The sequence below is a fragment of the Drosophila miranda genome (genome assembly GCF_003369915.1).
Source record: "Drosophila miranda strain MSH22 chromosome Y unlocalized genomic scaffold, D.miranda_PacBio2.1 Contig_Y1_pilon, whole genome shotgun sequence".
NCBI lineage: Eukaryota > Metazoa > Arthropoda > Insecta > Diptera > Drosophilidae > Drosophila > Drosophila miranda.
The window spans coordinates 7682946-7697141 of NW_022881603.1; the positions used below are offsets into that span (position 1 = coordinate 7682946).

The following is a 14196-nucleotide window of genomic DNA, read 5'->3' on the forward strand; positions in this document are numbered from 1 at the left end:
CATCCTCAGTATCTATATACGAATCTGCAACACACACATACACACGCACAGATATCCCTGAACAACGATTGCCGCTCACGTAATGAAATTGTCCAAAACGCTCAACCAACTACTCAAAAAGTCATCGTTCAGATTTAACAAGAGCCCAGCCAGCGGATGCCGATGCCAGCGGCAGGGGGGAGACTGGAGGAGGACGGAGGAGAGACTGGCAGGCAATGGCGACGGATTCGTGTACATATGTACTCGGAAATTGGCGGTAGGGGAGGACTGGGATTCGGGTGTGGGGTGTGGGGTGTTGGGTGCCGCTCACTGTCATGCCGCTGCAACGGTGGCAACGAAAACTCATTTACTTGTGGCATGTAAACAACTAATCTGTTAACACTCTGTACAAAGCGCGAACGATACATTAGCGTGTTCTCTGTGCGCCCGCCTCCCTACTTCCCCGCTTCCCCGCTTCCCCGCTTTCCCGTCTCACACCCCATCACCCTCCTAGTATTTCCGGCTCCTGTCATTCAGGCGGAGTATGATGAAGCACCACCGAAGAAGGACCAGCACCAGTGACAGCGCCACAATGAAAACTTTGCGCGTGAATATTTCCCTCATTCGTAATCAAAAGTTCCTTTATCCCTTTTTTGCCAAAATGGAAACGTGATTTCAATGTGCTGTGGGTTTTTGTGTGTGCAATTGGCGACAAGGATTCGAGCGATTCGACGATATAAGGAGACCGAGTACATGAGCCAGGAGCCGAGGACTATGGGGCGGAACTTGGGGAGGAGGACGAAAGTAGACGCTGCCAGACCACATGGTGTCAAACATTTTGCTACACTTACACAATATGCTTTAGCTACAGTGGGATAAATATACGAAAAAAGGGGTATGTATATATGTGGTTACCAAACATATTATATTAACGAGGGGGAACGTTGTGAGTTGCTGCGGACACCGCAACTCTACAGTTATACCCGATTCTCAGTCAGTATGGCTCTCCTCCGGCAGACGCAGCTAATATTAAACGACACGACAAAGAGTGCGTGCGAGAGAGACAGAAAATCAGTCTGAGCGTGACGTCGGGCGCTGCGTAGCCAGTGCAAATTGATTTGTTCCTTTTGGGTATCAAAATGATCCGATCTGATCCAGATTTAGCAGTCTGATAGATATGGTCATTATCTATGATTCTGCGTTTTTAGTTTTCTCGAATCTGCAATATTGTGGATGCAACAGATTTTCGTCCTTTGTGGGGGCGGAAAGGGGTGGGGCGATATTCTGAGATATACGTTTTATAGTGAGATCTAACAGAAGTGCGGATACCAAATTGGGTTACTCTAGCCTTAACAGTCTCTGAGATTTGTGGATGCCCCAGATTTTCGTCCTTTGCGGGGGCGGAAGGGGGTGTGGCGAAATTTGGACACGAAACGGTCAAGGTCCGATATCACAGGAGTGTGGATACCAAATTTGGTTGCTCTGGCTCTTATAGGCTCTGAGATCCTTGAACTCATATTTTGCAATTGGCAAAGCCGACGATGAAACCTGTGTGTTAGAGAGAGACAGGGCGAGAAAGAATGAAATTGTTTTCTTGATTCTGGCTATAATAATTATACGATCTGGTTGAGATCTTACATTCTAAAACATATAGTCATCCTCTACGATTCTGCGTTTTTGGTTTTATCGTATCTTTAAAAATGTGGATGCCACAGATTTTCGTCCTTTGTGGGGGCGGAAGTGGGCGGGGCGAAGTTTTGAAATATTTTTGTAGCAGTGACATATCACAGAAGTCTGGATCCAAAACAACGTTGCTCTAGCTCTTATAGTCTTTGAGCACTAGGCGCTGAAGTGGACGGACAGACGGACAGACGGACGGACGGACAGACAGACAGGGCTCAATCGACTCGGCTATTGATGCTGATCAAGAATATATATACTTTATGGGGTCGGAAACGATTTCTTCTGGACGTTACACACATCCACTTTTACCACAAATCTAATATACCCCAATACTCATTTTGAGTATCGGGTATAATGAAGACAAATGTAATCAAACATCATACATTGATTGGCCTGTGATTATAAATATACAATATATTTATACTTCTACCCAGACTTTATTCAAATAATTCAACATTTAATCATTCCCTAATCCCCATATATGAAAGTACGGGTAGCTTTTCCCATGAATAATTTACATACAATTTAGCTGCTCGAAACCACTGTACTCCCGCCTGCCCTTCTGACTGCCTCTTCCTGGATGTTTTATTTGATTTCTTTATCAATATCAGAGCTGCCTCTGCCTCATCATGCCACTCCAGTCCGCTCTACCCCGAGCACTGCCCTCCACCATCTCCATCACCATTCCTAACCCCGATTGTAGACCCTGTTGTTATTCTGCAAATGCAACAGTATGTGCCCTGGTGTAAGTGTGTGCGTGTGTAGGGTTTATATACATTTCATTTAAACGAGACCCAAGAAACGGCGACTGCCACTGCCACTGCCACCACCGCAACCGCCAGAGCGAGATGGCAGCAGAGCCCGGTTTGGTGTCGAATGACGTTGATCAAAGCGAGAAGGCATCAGCAGCAGCAACACGAACGCGAACACGAACCACGCCCACTGCCGCACTGCCGCAGAGGGCAACTGGGTCTGGTGGTGTTTCAGTATCCGTATCTGTATCTGTGTTCGGATCGGAGTATCTGTGTGCGTGTCTGGTACATGGACTCGGTAGCAAACTGGTCTTTGGGCTGGTATTGGTGGCAACTCGTTTCTGTTACCATATCTGTAGCTGTATCTGTATCTGTATCTGTGTATCCGTTTCTGCAGCTGGCAGGCGGCAAGCGGCAGTAGTAGCAGTAGCCTAAGCTAGCTGCCAGAGTATCTGTATCTGTGGCGCGTCATTGTTGTGCTACTGCTACTGCCACTGCCGCTGCTGTAGCTGTTGCTGTTGCTGTTGCTATTGCTGTATCTGCTGCTGCTACTGCTACTGCTGCCACTGCTGCTGCCGTTCCGTTCCGTACCGTTCCCGTCGCATAGTAGGCAGCTCAGTTACAAGACCATTATTTGACGTATTTTTTGCCCGCTCGGTTGGCCGTTTGGTTGGTCGCTCGGTACCTCGGTTGGCTGATCGGTTTGCTCGGCTATATCAATAGCACGCCCAGTCACAATCCCGGCCCCAGCCCCAGCCTCAACCTCAGCCTCAGCCCCCTTCCGTTGGAGGCTTGGATACAAAGTGGATTTGGAAGAGCATTTCTGCAGTCTCATCGAATCGGACTCGCACTCGTACTCGCACTCGCACTCGTTAACCGGGACCGGGTATCGCATTCATGAGCTGGCTCATTGGCATTCATTTGGATTCGCACGCCGACACCGCCAGTAGTGCGTCCAACGCGGTGGTCACCTCCTTATCCACATCCTCCAGTCGATCGCTGTCCTCCCACGCGCGAGTGATCCAACCACTTAAATGTTTCCAAATCCAAATCCAAAACCTCTCCTGAAGTGCTAACACATTTAAGTGTACATACACCCGTGGATATAGACGACGACTTCCCCCCGTGTTCAGTGCTCGAAAGTTCAGTGAAGTTTACAAGTGAAGATAATCCAGCAACACCCTAGGACTCGCACTAAGGACTCGACTCTCTGGCAATCTGGTAATCTGGTCAAGTTGGTGTTGGTGGCAAGCAAGATTGCTTCGTTTCGGTGCAGAATAGTATGCGAATTCGTTCACAGTGGATTCAACGAATAAAATGGCCGTTGGACCGACGGAGGGCAAACAGCCGCCTCCAGAGAGCTTCTCGCCCACACACCACCAGATTATAGCGCCCAGTCCGATACTGGCGGTGCCCACACTCGCCTTCTCCGCCGCCCAGGTGGAGATCGTCTGCAAGACCCTGGAGGACTCGGGCGACATCGAGCGGCTGGCCCGGTTCCTCTGGAGTCTGCCCGTCGCCCTGCCAAACATGCACGAGATACTCAACTGCGAGGCGGTGCTCCGGGCCCGGGCAGTGGTCGCCTATCATGTTGGTAACTTCAGGTAGGATTCCATTCCTCAGACAAAAGCCCCCAGATCAAATAACCTCATCGACGGCAGGGGCAGAGGCAGCCTCCCTGATTAACCCCGACCCAACCCGACCCGATCAGATCTGTTCTGATCCGTCGCTTGGTTATTCGATAGTTTTCCCCGTCGAGCTTTGTGCCTCGGCCGTAATGAGAGCACAATGAGCTCCTAAATTAATAAACAAAGGAATTAATTTACTAATTAAAGAACTCGCTGCCATCCGAAAGCCAAGTGGAGCAGGCTTGATTAATAAAACACCGACCGACCGAACAATACTCGTGAATCCAAGGCTGCAGGGATCGGGGTACAGGAATGGGAATGGGGATTGGAATGGACGTGGGTACGCTTTCTGGTCGGCCTGATGTTGCGGCTTCCGTCGCCACACTCAAAATATATTCTCACATTACATTTGTATATCTAAGAAAGCCGGAAACAGTTCATTCCAATCGAAATTGGGTTTCAATGGGCTGCGATCACAAAAGGATCGCCAGAAATTGGCCCAAATGGGGGATAGTGGGAATCTGTGTATGGCTCAGCAGATAGACAAGCAATAGACCCACTTAGCAGCTCGGCTATCCGCGAATTCCAGTTACCAGTGAGCCAGGTGGTCAAACAGGTCTCGATGCAGCGGCTATCGATATAGACAATTATCCGATCGGTCGCTAGTATTCGCCTCTATTTACGGTTGCATCAGGTTTTTGCATCTCGTCTATGACAAATCAAATGGGGCTGCAGCTATCAAATCTGACTACAATCAATCAATGTGATAGTCGTATAAAACATATGTACATATACGTATATGTAGGAGTACATATGCATATACGGATCTGCTGTGGCAAGTGATTTGATTGCTTTGACTTGGCAAATAAACGACTTCCAATTAAAATCATTTGACGTACTCAGCTGAGCTGTCAACGGCAGTGACGACAATAAATACTTATGAAATTGTTTCAAAATACATATGGCCGACTTGGCCCCTGAGCAGGGGGATGGAATGGCTTCGCAGCAGGACATCGCAGCAGTGTTCCCAGAGGGCGGTCGATGGGGTTAAAATCTCTGCTGGCAACTCCTCCTTTTTTTGACTTTGACTCCATCTGCATATCGTTCTATATCTCTATATATTTCAGGGAACTTTATGCAATAATAGAGAATCATAAATTTACTAAGGCATCCTATGGCAAGCTGCAGGCCATGTGGCTGGAGGCCCACTACATCGAGGCCGAGAAGTTGCGCGGTCGCTCCCTAGGTGAGTGCAGATTCTGGACTCTGTGAAGGGAGCCACCATTCATTAGAACCTGCCATTTACAGGCCCCGTTGACAAGTATCGAGTGCGCAAAAAGTTTCCCCTTCCACCGACCATCTGGGATGGCGAACAGAAGACGCACTGCTTCAAGGAGCGCACGAGGAGCCTACTGCGCGAATGGTACCTACAGGATCCCTATCCGAACCCCACCAAGAAGCGGGAGCTGGCCAAGGCCACCGGCCTCAATCCCACGCAAGTGGGCAACTGGTTCAAGAATCGCCGTCAACGGGATCGGGCTGCTGCTGCCAAGAATCGGTAAGTTCCACCGCAACATCTTCCCGGGGGTCAATTATCCAATAGTAGCCCCAGACCCAGCTCCATCTCCAGCTCCAGCTAGAAGGTAACTCGAGATGGACTAGGTAAAACGATATCATCTCCTTCTAAGCGGCCCAGTGGGTTGCTGGAGATCGCTGGGGGAGTAGGGGCCATACAGGAGCGTTTCCATTTCATTGATCCGTGCCGATACTCATATGTGGCAGTGGCAGCGGCGGTGGCGGTGGCGGCACTCAGTGAAGCGTTCTCGATTTCTGCTGTTTGTTGCGATCGTCGCTTTTTGGCCACATTAAAATGACCGCCGCCGACGATGACGATAAAGATGATGATGATGATGATGATGACGATGACGATGAATATGAATGCAATGATGATAACGATGACAATGTAAACGCAGCTCATGCTTCACCTGGAAAGGTGCAACCGCTTGCAAAATATGACCAGAGACAGAGATCGAGGGATCGAGAGATCGGGAATGAAGGGGCAAAGAAGTTAAAACTCCCGCACAGAAGATGCCCAAAAAGGAGGAGGAGGAGGAGGAGGCAAGCTAAGTGGAATGACACTGCAAGAAAAGCCAGGACGGAGCCGGAGTCGAAATCGTAGTCCACTCAAGTGCCAGGCTGCTCCTGCAGATATTTCAAGTTCTACCTGCTAACCGAAAACGGAAAAAATGAAACGATCGGGAGGTGGAAAAGGAAAAGTAAAAGTAAAAGAAATCGAGACAACATTTGGCATTCTTCGGAGATCTTGAAGAGCCGAGATGCCCAGATCCCATCGGATCCGGGGGCCGTGTTTATTAAGTTATGAGCAGCCTCGGCCTCGTCTCAAATTGAATGAATCTGCACAAAGCGCCAGTCAAGATTCACATAAGCCACAATCCATGCTCGAAATCGAATAACCCCAAAAAACAAAAAAAAACGAGGGGGAACGTTGTGAGTTGCTGCGGACACCGCAACTCTACAGTTATACCCGATACTAAGTCAGTATGGCTCTCCTCCGGCAGACGCCGCTAATATTAAACGACACGACAAAGAGTGCGTGCGAGAGAGACAGAAAATCAGTCTGAGCGTGACGTCGGGCGCTGCGTAGCCAGTGCAAATTGATTTGTTCCTTTTGGGTATCAAAATGATCCGATCTGATCCAGATTTAGCAGTCTGATAGATATGGTCATTATCTATGATTCTGCGTTTTTAGTTTTCTCGAATGTGCAATATTGTGGATGCAACAGATTTTCGTCTTTTGTGTGGGCGAAAGGGGGTGGGGCGAAATTTTGAGATACACGTTTTATAGTAAGATCTAACAGGAGTGCGGATACCGAATTTCGTTACTCTAGCCTTAATAGTCTCTGAGATGTTTGAATATCCCCAGATTTTCGTCCTTTGCGGGGGCGGAAGGGGGTGTGGCGAAATTTTGAAACAAACTCGTCTCGGTCCGATATATTTGGAGTGTGGATACCAAATTTGGTTGCTCTAGCTTTTGTAGTCTCTGAGATCTAGGCGCTAATGTTTTACTTTAAGCAAAGCCGCCTATGCTACGTGTGTGTTAGAGAGAGACAGGGCGAGAAAAAATGAAATTGTTTTCTTGATGCTGGCTATAATAATAATACGATCCAATTCAGATTCCGCAGTCTTAAAGATATGGTCATTCTCTACAATTCTACGTTTTTGGTTTTCTCATATCTTTAAAATTGTGGATGCCACAGACTTTCGTCCTTTGTGGGGGCGGTAGTGGGCGGGGCGAAGTTTTGAAATATTTTTGTAGCAGTGACATATCACAGAAGTCTGGATCCAAAACATCGTTGCTCTAGCTCTTATAGTCTTTGAGCACTAGGCGCTGAAGGGGACGGACAGACGGACAGTCGGACGGACGGACAGACGGACAGACAGACATGGCTCAATCGACTCGGCTATTGATGCTGATCAAGAATATATATACTTTATGGGGTCGGAAACGATTCCTTCTGGACGTTACACACATCCACTTTTACCACAAATCTAATATACCCCAATACTCATTTTGAGTATCGGGTATAAAAATAAGAAATTAAAAGCCGTTCATATGCCCCAGCGACGGCGAACAACCACTTCGACAGCGCCAGGCGATATCAGACAGCAGAATATGAAGGGGATTCCGGAGGACAGGACAGGGCAGGGCAGGACAGGGGCCGGGGCCGGGGCAGGGGCAGTGTCAGACCAATCTCACCAGAACGCAGACTCAGACCCAGACCTAAAGCCTCAGACCTGGCAGAGAACAGGCGCTGACTGTTGCAATTTTTAACATTTTTGCTACTGCACTTGTGCAAACGAGGGGCGACACACGGACACGGACAGACAGAGCAGCTGGAGTTGGCGATGCAGCTGTCGGCCCAAGCAAAACAAGATCGTGGTGGAAGAAGGAGCCAGGCTGTGGCTCCAGTTAAGATGGTAAATCAATAAAATAAGCAACTTCCACTGACGGCTATTCCGCGCTTCAAGCATTAGAAAGGCTCCACAGAGAAAGGCAGCTCGGCGCAGCGTCTGCTCCCGAATTGAGTAATTAAGACATCAGAGATTGATCGACTCAACTTGACTCAAACTCTGTTCGCGTCAGCGGAAACTTGTCATGCTCTGATGCCTCCGACTGCCAAGTACTACAGTTGCTCAGTGGCAGTGGCAGTTGCAGTTGCAAGCTATTCAAAATCAAGATTGCAGCACATTATACAAGAATTCTGACAAGGGAGCCAGCGGCAATGATGTGAATGGGAGAGTTGTACCTGTATCCAACAGATAGCCCCAGATATGGAGGCAGGACCTTGAAGCGTACAAATCATGGCAGAGTGGCAGTGTGGCAGGGATATCATGAGAGAAAGGGGCGATTATAGCTGAATTAATCAAGCATTCATTCCGATATTGATTCCGCAATCAGTCAGCAATTAAAACTGATGCTGACTCATATTTCACATTAGAAATGAGAAATTAGAAACCAGAATTCGAAGAAGCTTAAATTCTTGGCAAAAAACGCGACGACTCAGGCCATTAGCCCAGCCATAGACTTGATTTTTATCAATTACAATTGCCACTTGATGATGCACGACAGCGATATGAGGCTGAGGCTGAGGCTCGGTTCGGCTCTCGGATAAACCAGCTACAGAATGTGTGCTTCTGCCCCTGCCCCTGCCCCTGCCACTGCCACGCCGCAATTGTTTTATTGCGTGAATTACACGAAACCGAAATGCTTGGCTCGTGGACAGCCACTGGAGATTCGCCCACACAGATGGACGGATGCTCCAGCAGCGAAGCAGCGGAGCAGAGTCGATGGCCAAATTAGGGGCACAGTGGGCGGGTGTCTGAGAGTGGAGCAGGGAGTGGGAACAGCAATTTGTCAAACCCAGAACATGAAATGTGCCAACAGAAATCAAATCAACCAGCATTTGGGTTCGGGTTCGGGTTCTTGGGATTGGGATTGGAATTGTGAGCGAATGAATGGGAAAACCCGGAGTGTAATTAAACTGAACATACAACGAATATGTTGTAAATGTCAATTATCAATCAAAATAACAAACACGCACTTGCGGACACTTGGGGAGAGGACTGGGCATATACTCGTAAAGATACAGATACATCCACAAGCGGAAAAGAGAGGGAGAGCGAGATACAGGCTTGAGGGAGAGAGGCATAAGGACAAGAAGCTGCCACTAAATTTGAAGAGGTTTTGCCCATCGATTTCCCAGCATCCGAACATCTCAGCGACTCGAACTCGAACCCGAATTTTAATGAAGAAAGGAAGATGCAGAAGCATCAGCATCGCCAACAGCAGAAGCAGATCCACATCCACACCGGCCCATTGTCAATATCCGAGTCCGAGTGGGCACTTGTCTGAGCGCTCGGACAGGGCACTCGAGCCACATAAGTACCCATACCCATGATGCCGTGATGGAAGCCCCCGTGAGGGAGCTCCGACTCCAGCTCCAGCTCCGACACCAACTACCGTTTTTCGGTGGCTTGTGAGAAAAATATACAACATGCTGCATGCAATGGGAGCAGGAGCCAGAGATGGAGCTGACGATGGGAAGCTGGGACTCAAAGAAGAATGAGTTGAATGAGAAGTCGGACACTTCAATGCAGTATAGAAAGTGTATTAAAGAAATTAATAAGAAGTCAGGCTCAGAGTCATCATCATCATCGGAGCACAGCACTCGCTCTTCATCGATGGCTGAGCAGGCAACACCGGATGTAGCCTTTGTTCAATTGACAAGTGATAGAGGGAGTGGGGGGAAGGGAGGGGAGGAGCGGGTCACATTTCGACCCAGAGGGGGTTGCAAATATTCAAATTCAAAGGCGAACAAATTTAAATCCCGTTTGTCAACAGATCTCTCCAGAACTCAGGCAGAAAGAGCAAAAATAAATGTTGATTGCATTTAGGTCCGCCACTCCAGAGACACGGAAACAGAAACAGAAACCCCTCGGGAGCTGGGACAGGCTGGAAATGGCTCTCAGGGCCGGGCCGGGCCGGGCCAGGCCAGCCAGCGATGCTCAGGCTTGTCTAAATATTTACACAATTTAGAGCATTCAATTTGAATTGACACAATTATCGAAATGCCTCGCAAGGCGATGCAATATTCTGCCTGATTTGGTACCGACTGCTATTGACATTGCTGCTCCCGTGGAGAGTTACCTCTACTTCAAAGAGTGGGCCTGCCAAAGGACTCCCTCTAGCTGGTTCTGTCTCTGATTGTCTGGCTCTGTCTCTGTTTCTGGCTCTGGTCTTTAAGCCATATTTAAATCGCAGCGAGAGTCTTTTGTTGGTCTTGCGGATCATGTTACCAGCATTCTTCTGCAGGCTGAATGGGTTTTGTTTCGTTTGGATTTGATTCGTATTGAATCCGAGTCGGAATCTCCATCTTCTGACATGAGACGATTAAAGAACATTTCAATGCTTCTCTTCTCGGGTTTCCAGCCAGCCAGCCTTTCTCTGACTGGTCATGTCCAAGCGGGTAATTACATACGTGTCATTTCGGTTAGGTTAGGTGCCACACGGTATCCGATTTCAGTCAACCCTTTGCCCCTGCCTACTGATGCCTGCTCTTCCTCCTCCTCCTCCTCCGCCGCCTCCTCCTGTGCCCTGACAAGTCAATTGTGTGGAAAATATATATCAGATTCGTGTATCCAAGCTTTCGGTTTCTTGGCTCAAGCCAAGCGTGCCGAGGCAAGCCAAGCGATGCGATGCTCCCAATGGAGCCCAAAAGTGGCCTTGAGTCGCCTGTGCCAAAACTGTTGGCTACTTACCAGAAGGAAGAAGGAGCATCCTTCGCTCCACATTTGTGTGTTGTGCTACCGCCGAGGGCTAAGGTTTCATACCGCCGACCCACCGCACACAGATTTCCATTACTTTCCCATCGTTGGAGGGATCCAATTACCAAAAATCAGAGGCAAAAAAACCTTTCTAATCGTCGTCTTAGGCCCCTTTTCTGGAGTATCCCAACAGCGGGTAGTCTCCCCTAGTCACAGCACATCTATCCCCATGCTGCTCCCCTGATTGTTTTGCTAACAATTCATCTTAGCCGGGAAAGGAGAACGGGGAACAGGGGACAGGGTCAGGGGCAGGTGCTGTGGCAGTGGGAAGACGAAGAGTGATCCATCAAGTTGGCACATTAGGCAACTAAACGATTTAATGCTCCCCTCGAAGGCGAAAGACAACTGTGCCAGTGTCCCTGCTCCCGGGTCCAGTGGTGCCCAATGGTGCTGTTGGTAGTGCAAGTGATGCTCCATTAATCACACGACACGAGCCGCTCAAGGATCAGCGGCGGGGCGGAGTGTGGTGAACAAATTGCGGCAACTTGAGCGAATCCTTACCGATAATTATGACATTGCAGGAGTCATGGCGCGATAGCAAATGATGATGTATATGAGAATGCTTCTCCCCCTTCTCCTTCACCTCCTGCCAGTCTGTCTCTGTCTCCGTCTCTGTCTCGCTGCTGGTGTCGAATCTATGGCGGCTAATCAAGTCATCTTCTGGTCGGATGGCGAGTCTTTTGTTTTGGCCACAGACAATTTATCTCACAGCATGTGTGAAAGTTGTGTCAGATTTATGAGGCAAACGGAGTTGGAGTCGCCTCCTTCTGCTGCTCTTCCTCCTCTTCCCCCCTGCTCCTTTTGACCCCCTGCCGCTGGAGGGCAGCGACAAATGAGCCGCCTTAATGGACGTCAAGCCACAGCCACTGCAACTGTCGGCCATCGACTAATTAACGATGCCTATGCCGATGCCAATGCAATGAAAGTCCCAGATCGGAGTCCATCAAAAGGTGGAAGAGCGGAAAATCGCGATGGAGCGACGGAGCGACGGGTCTGTGAGAGCAGAAGAAGTGATTGCCTGTCGAGTGGGGCTTGGGAACCGATCTAATTCTATTAGCCATTCGATCAATTATTATTGCTCTGAAACAAGCACCGGAAACCGCATTGAATACCTTTGCAGAAAAAATGTTCACATGACAGCTATATGATATAGTGGTCCGATAGATATAAAGAGACATTTTTAAATGGTTATTTTCTATGGCAATTATTGAGGATATAGTCATCTGATCAAGTATGCCATGAATGGTATGCTATCAGCAGAATAAAGAAGGTAGCTCCTTCTTCCTAATAATGTATTATGGGGTAAAGGATTTATGTATCTATACATCCATTAGTATATATTAGAGAAACCCCCACTAAACCATTCCTTTCATTGTAGCCTCCAGCACAACCAGAACTCGGGCATGGGCTGCCGCAGCCGGCGTGCAGATGGGGCTGCCTCACCCACGCCTTCGGACAGCTCCGACTCGGACATCTCGCTGGGCACCCACTCGCCCGTGCCCAGCAGCCTGCAGCTGCAACACAGCCCCGGGAGCACTTCGAATGGAGCCAACGACCGCGATGAGAGCCTCAGCGTGGATGACGACAAGCCGCGGGATCTGAGCAGCTCCCTTCCTCTGGCCTCGCCCGGCCTGACCCCTCCCCAGCTGCCCCACAGCGGAGTGGTGTTCGGTGGAGCGGGTGCTGGTGGGGGTGTTCCTCCGCTGCCCGGACCGGGCTGTCTGCCGCCCTTCAAGCTGGATGCGGCCACCAGTCTATTCAGTGCCGGCTGCTACCTGCAAAGCTTTAGCAACCTGAAGGAAATTTCGCAGCAGTTCCCCATCCAGCCCATTGTCCTGCGGCCGCATCCGCAGCTGCCACAGCTGCCCCAGCCGCTGGCCTTGAACGGAGGCTCCGGCGGGGCACCGCCTCTGCATCATCCCGGCTATGCGGCCTATGTGGAGTGCGTGCCCAGCCACGCCCAGCAGCACCCACCGCCACCCAAGCTGCGAATCAACTCCCCAGAGAAGCTCAACTCGACGGCGGTGGCAGCGGCCGCTGCAGGAGCGGGATCAGGAGGCGGTGGAGCTAATCCCGGTGCTGTGAACCATCATCACCACGAGGCGACCACCACTGGCTACCACCACAGCGGGCAATTGCTACTGCACAGGCCGTTCTCAACGTCGCCCGAGCTGAAGCACAGTGCTCCAGAGATCACATGATATCAGCGGGTCTGAGGTGTCGCCCCATCCGCATCCGCATCCCCATCCCCATACCTGTCCCCCCGAAGCACTAAGGCCCAGCTATTCAAATTGTTTCAATTCTAATTCTAAGTTAAATCTAGTTAAGCGCATCATTGGAGCGAGTTCCAGTTCGAGCAATAACTGAATCAAGCAAAATCGACTTTAGCCAGATCTTTGATCCGGAAATCCTACCCTATATCGTACCCTATCCTACCTACCTACCATATATCCAGCAAGTTCCAGTACTCGTACCACAGCACTCGTACCGTAAGCGTCGCACACTCTTCAAAGCCATTTAAGCCAGTTGGAAAGCGAGTTACAGATAGGCATAGTGCAGGAACCAGAGCGATATTATAGAGGAAGAGAGACAGAGAGAAAGAGGCCCTGCCACTTGCGCACTCGGGCAGCTGAATGTGAACTTGAATTCGAAACGTTTTCATTCAAATTTTTGTGTGTGTACGTAATTGTAAATAGAGTTTAAGTATGCAAATCATAGAGCTTACGTATACATTTAGATTGCAATAAAAACCGAATGAACAGTTAAGAATTTAAATCATTATACGAACTTGTTTGATTTTGGACATGGACATTGGAACCCCAAGAACCCCAACGTTTTAATTTGGATCAGAGATCAGAGATCAATTTTAAACAAAGACATCTCCTAAGTAAAAGTTACACCATACCAAATTAAATGGCATTTTGAATTGATAATATTTCTTATTCTTTCGGGAAGAAACTAATTCATGATCTTAAAGGATGTCTTGAACCATTTCCTCATATCAATGCCTTGGCCAGCTATCATTTTCAGCCTTCCTCAAGACCAACGCTATTCCCTGGAGTAAATAATTTCCCAAAAACTTCAACAGGATCGGGAAATTTCTCTCTTCCCCTGTTGCTCTTCCTTTTATTCAATTGCTGCTGCTGCTTTCCCGATAGTTGTTGATATTTTGAAATAAAATATCAATTTCTGTGTAAACATCAACAAGAGACTACGAATGCAAGCGGCACCGAAGTCATCTGAAAGCC

The 14196-nt window shown here is 48.9% G+C and overlaps 1 protein-coding gene across 2 annotated transcripts; it reads left to right on the forward strand.

Annotated features, from left to right (window-relative positions):
* The first annotated feature begins 2943 nt into the window (after window positions 1–2943).
* LOC117191044 (protein Optix-like) lies at window positions 2944–13729 on the forward strand. 2 transcript variants are annotated; one of them, XM_033396012.1, is made up of 4 exons: window positions 2944–4018; window positions 5170–5288; window positions 5351–5600; window positions 12327–13729. In XM_033396012.1, the coding sequence occupies exons 1-4, from the start codon at window positions 3732–3734 to the stop codon at window positions 13147–13149; spliced, it is 1479 nt and encodes a 492-aa protein (XP_033251903.1). In that variant the 5' UTR covers window positions 2944–3731; the 3' UTR covers window positions 13150–13729. The 2 variants fall into 2 exon arrangements, with proteins under 2 accessions (XP_033251903.1, XP_033251904.1); XM_033396013.1 differs by lacking the exons at window positions 2944–4018; window positions 5170–5288; window positions 5351–5600 and adding an exon at window positions 12174–12250.
* Window positions 13730–14196: the final 467 nt, after the last annotated feature.

Excerpts from the sequence above, each read along its gene's own strand:
- LOC117191044 (XM_033396012.1), top strand. The coding sequence starts at position 3,732 with ATGGCCGTTGGACCGACGGAGGGCAAACAGCCGCCTCCAGAGAGCTTC. Across the intron at positions 4,019-5,169 it reads TATCATGTTGGTAACTTCAG|GGAACTTTATGCAATAATAG; the intron begins GTAGGATTCCAT and ends TATATATTTCAG. Across the intron at positions 5,289-5,350 it reads GTTGCGCGGTCGCTCCCTAG|GCCCCGTTGACAAGTATCGA; the intron begins GTGAGTGCAGAT and ends TGCCATTTACAG.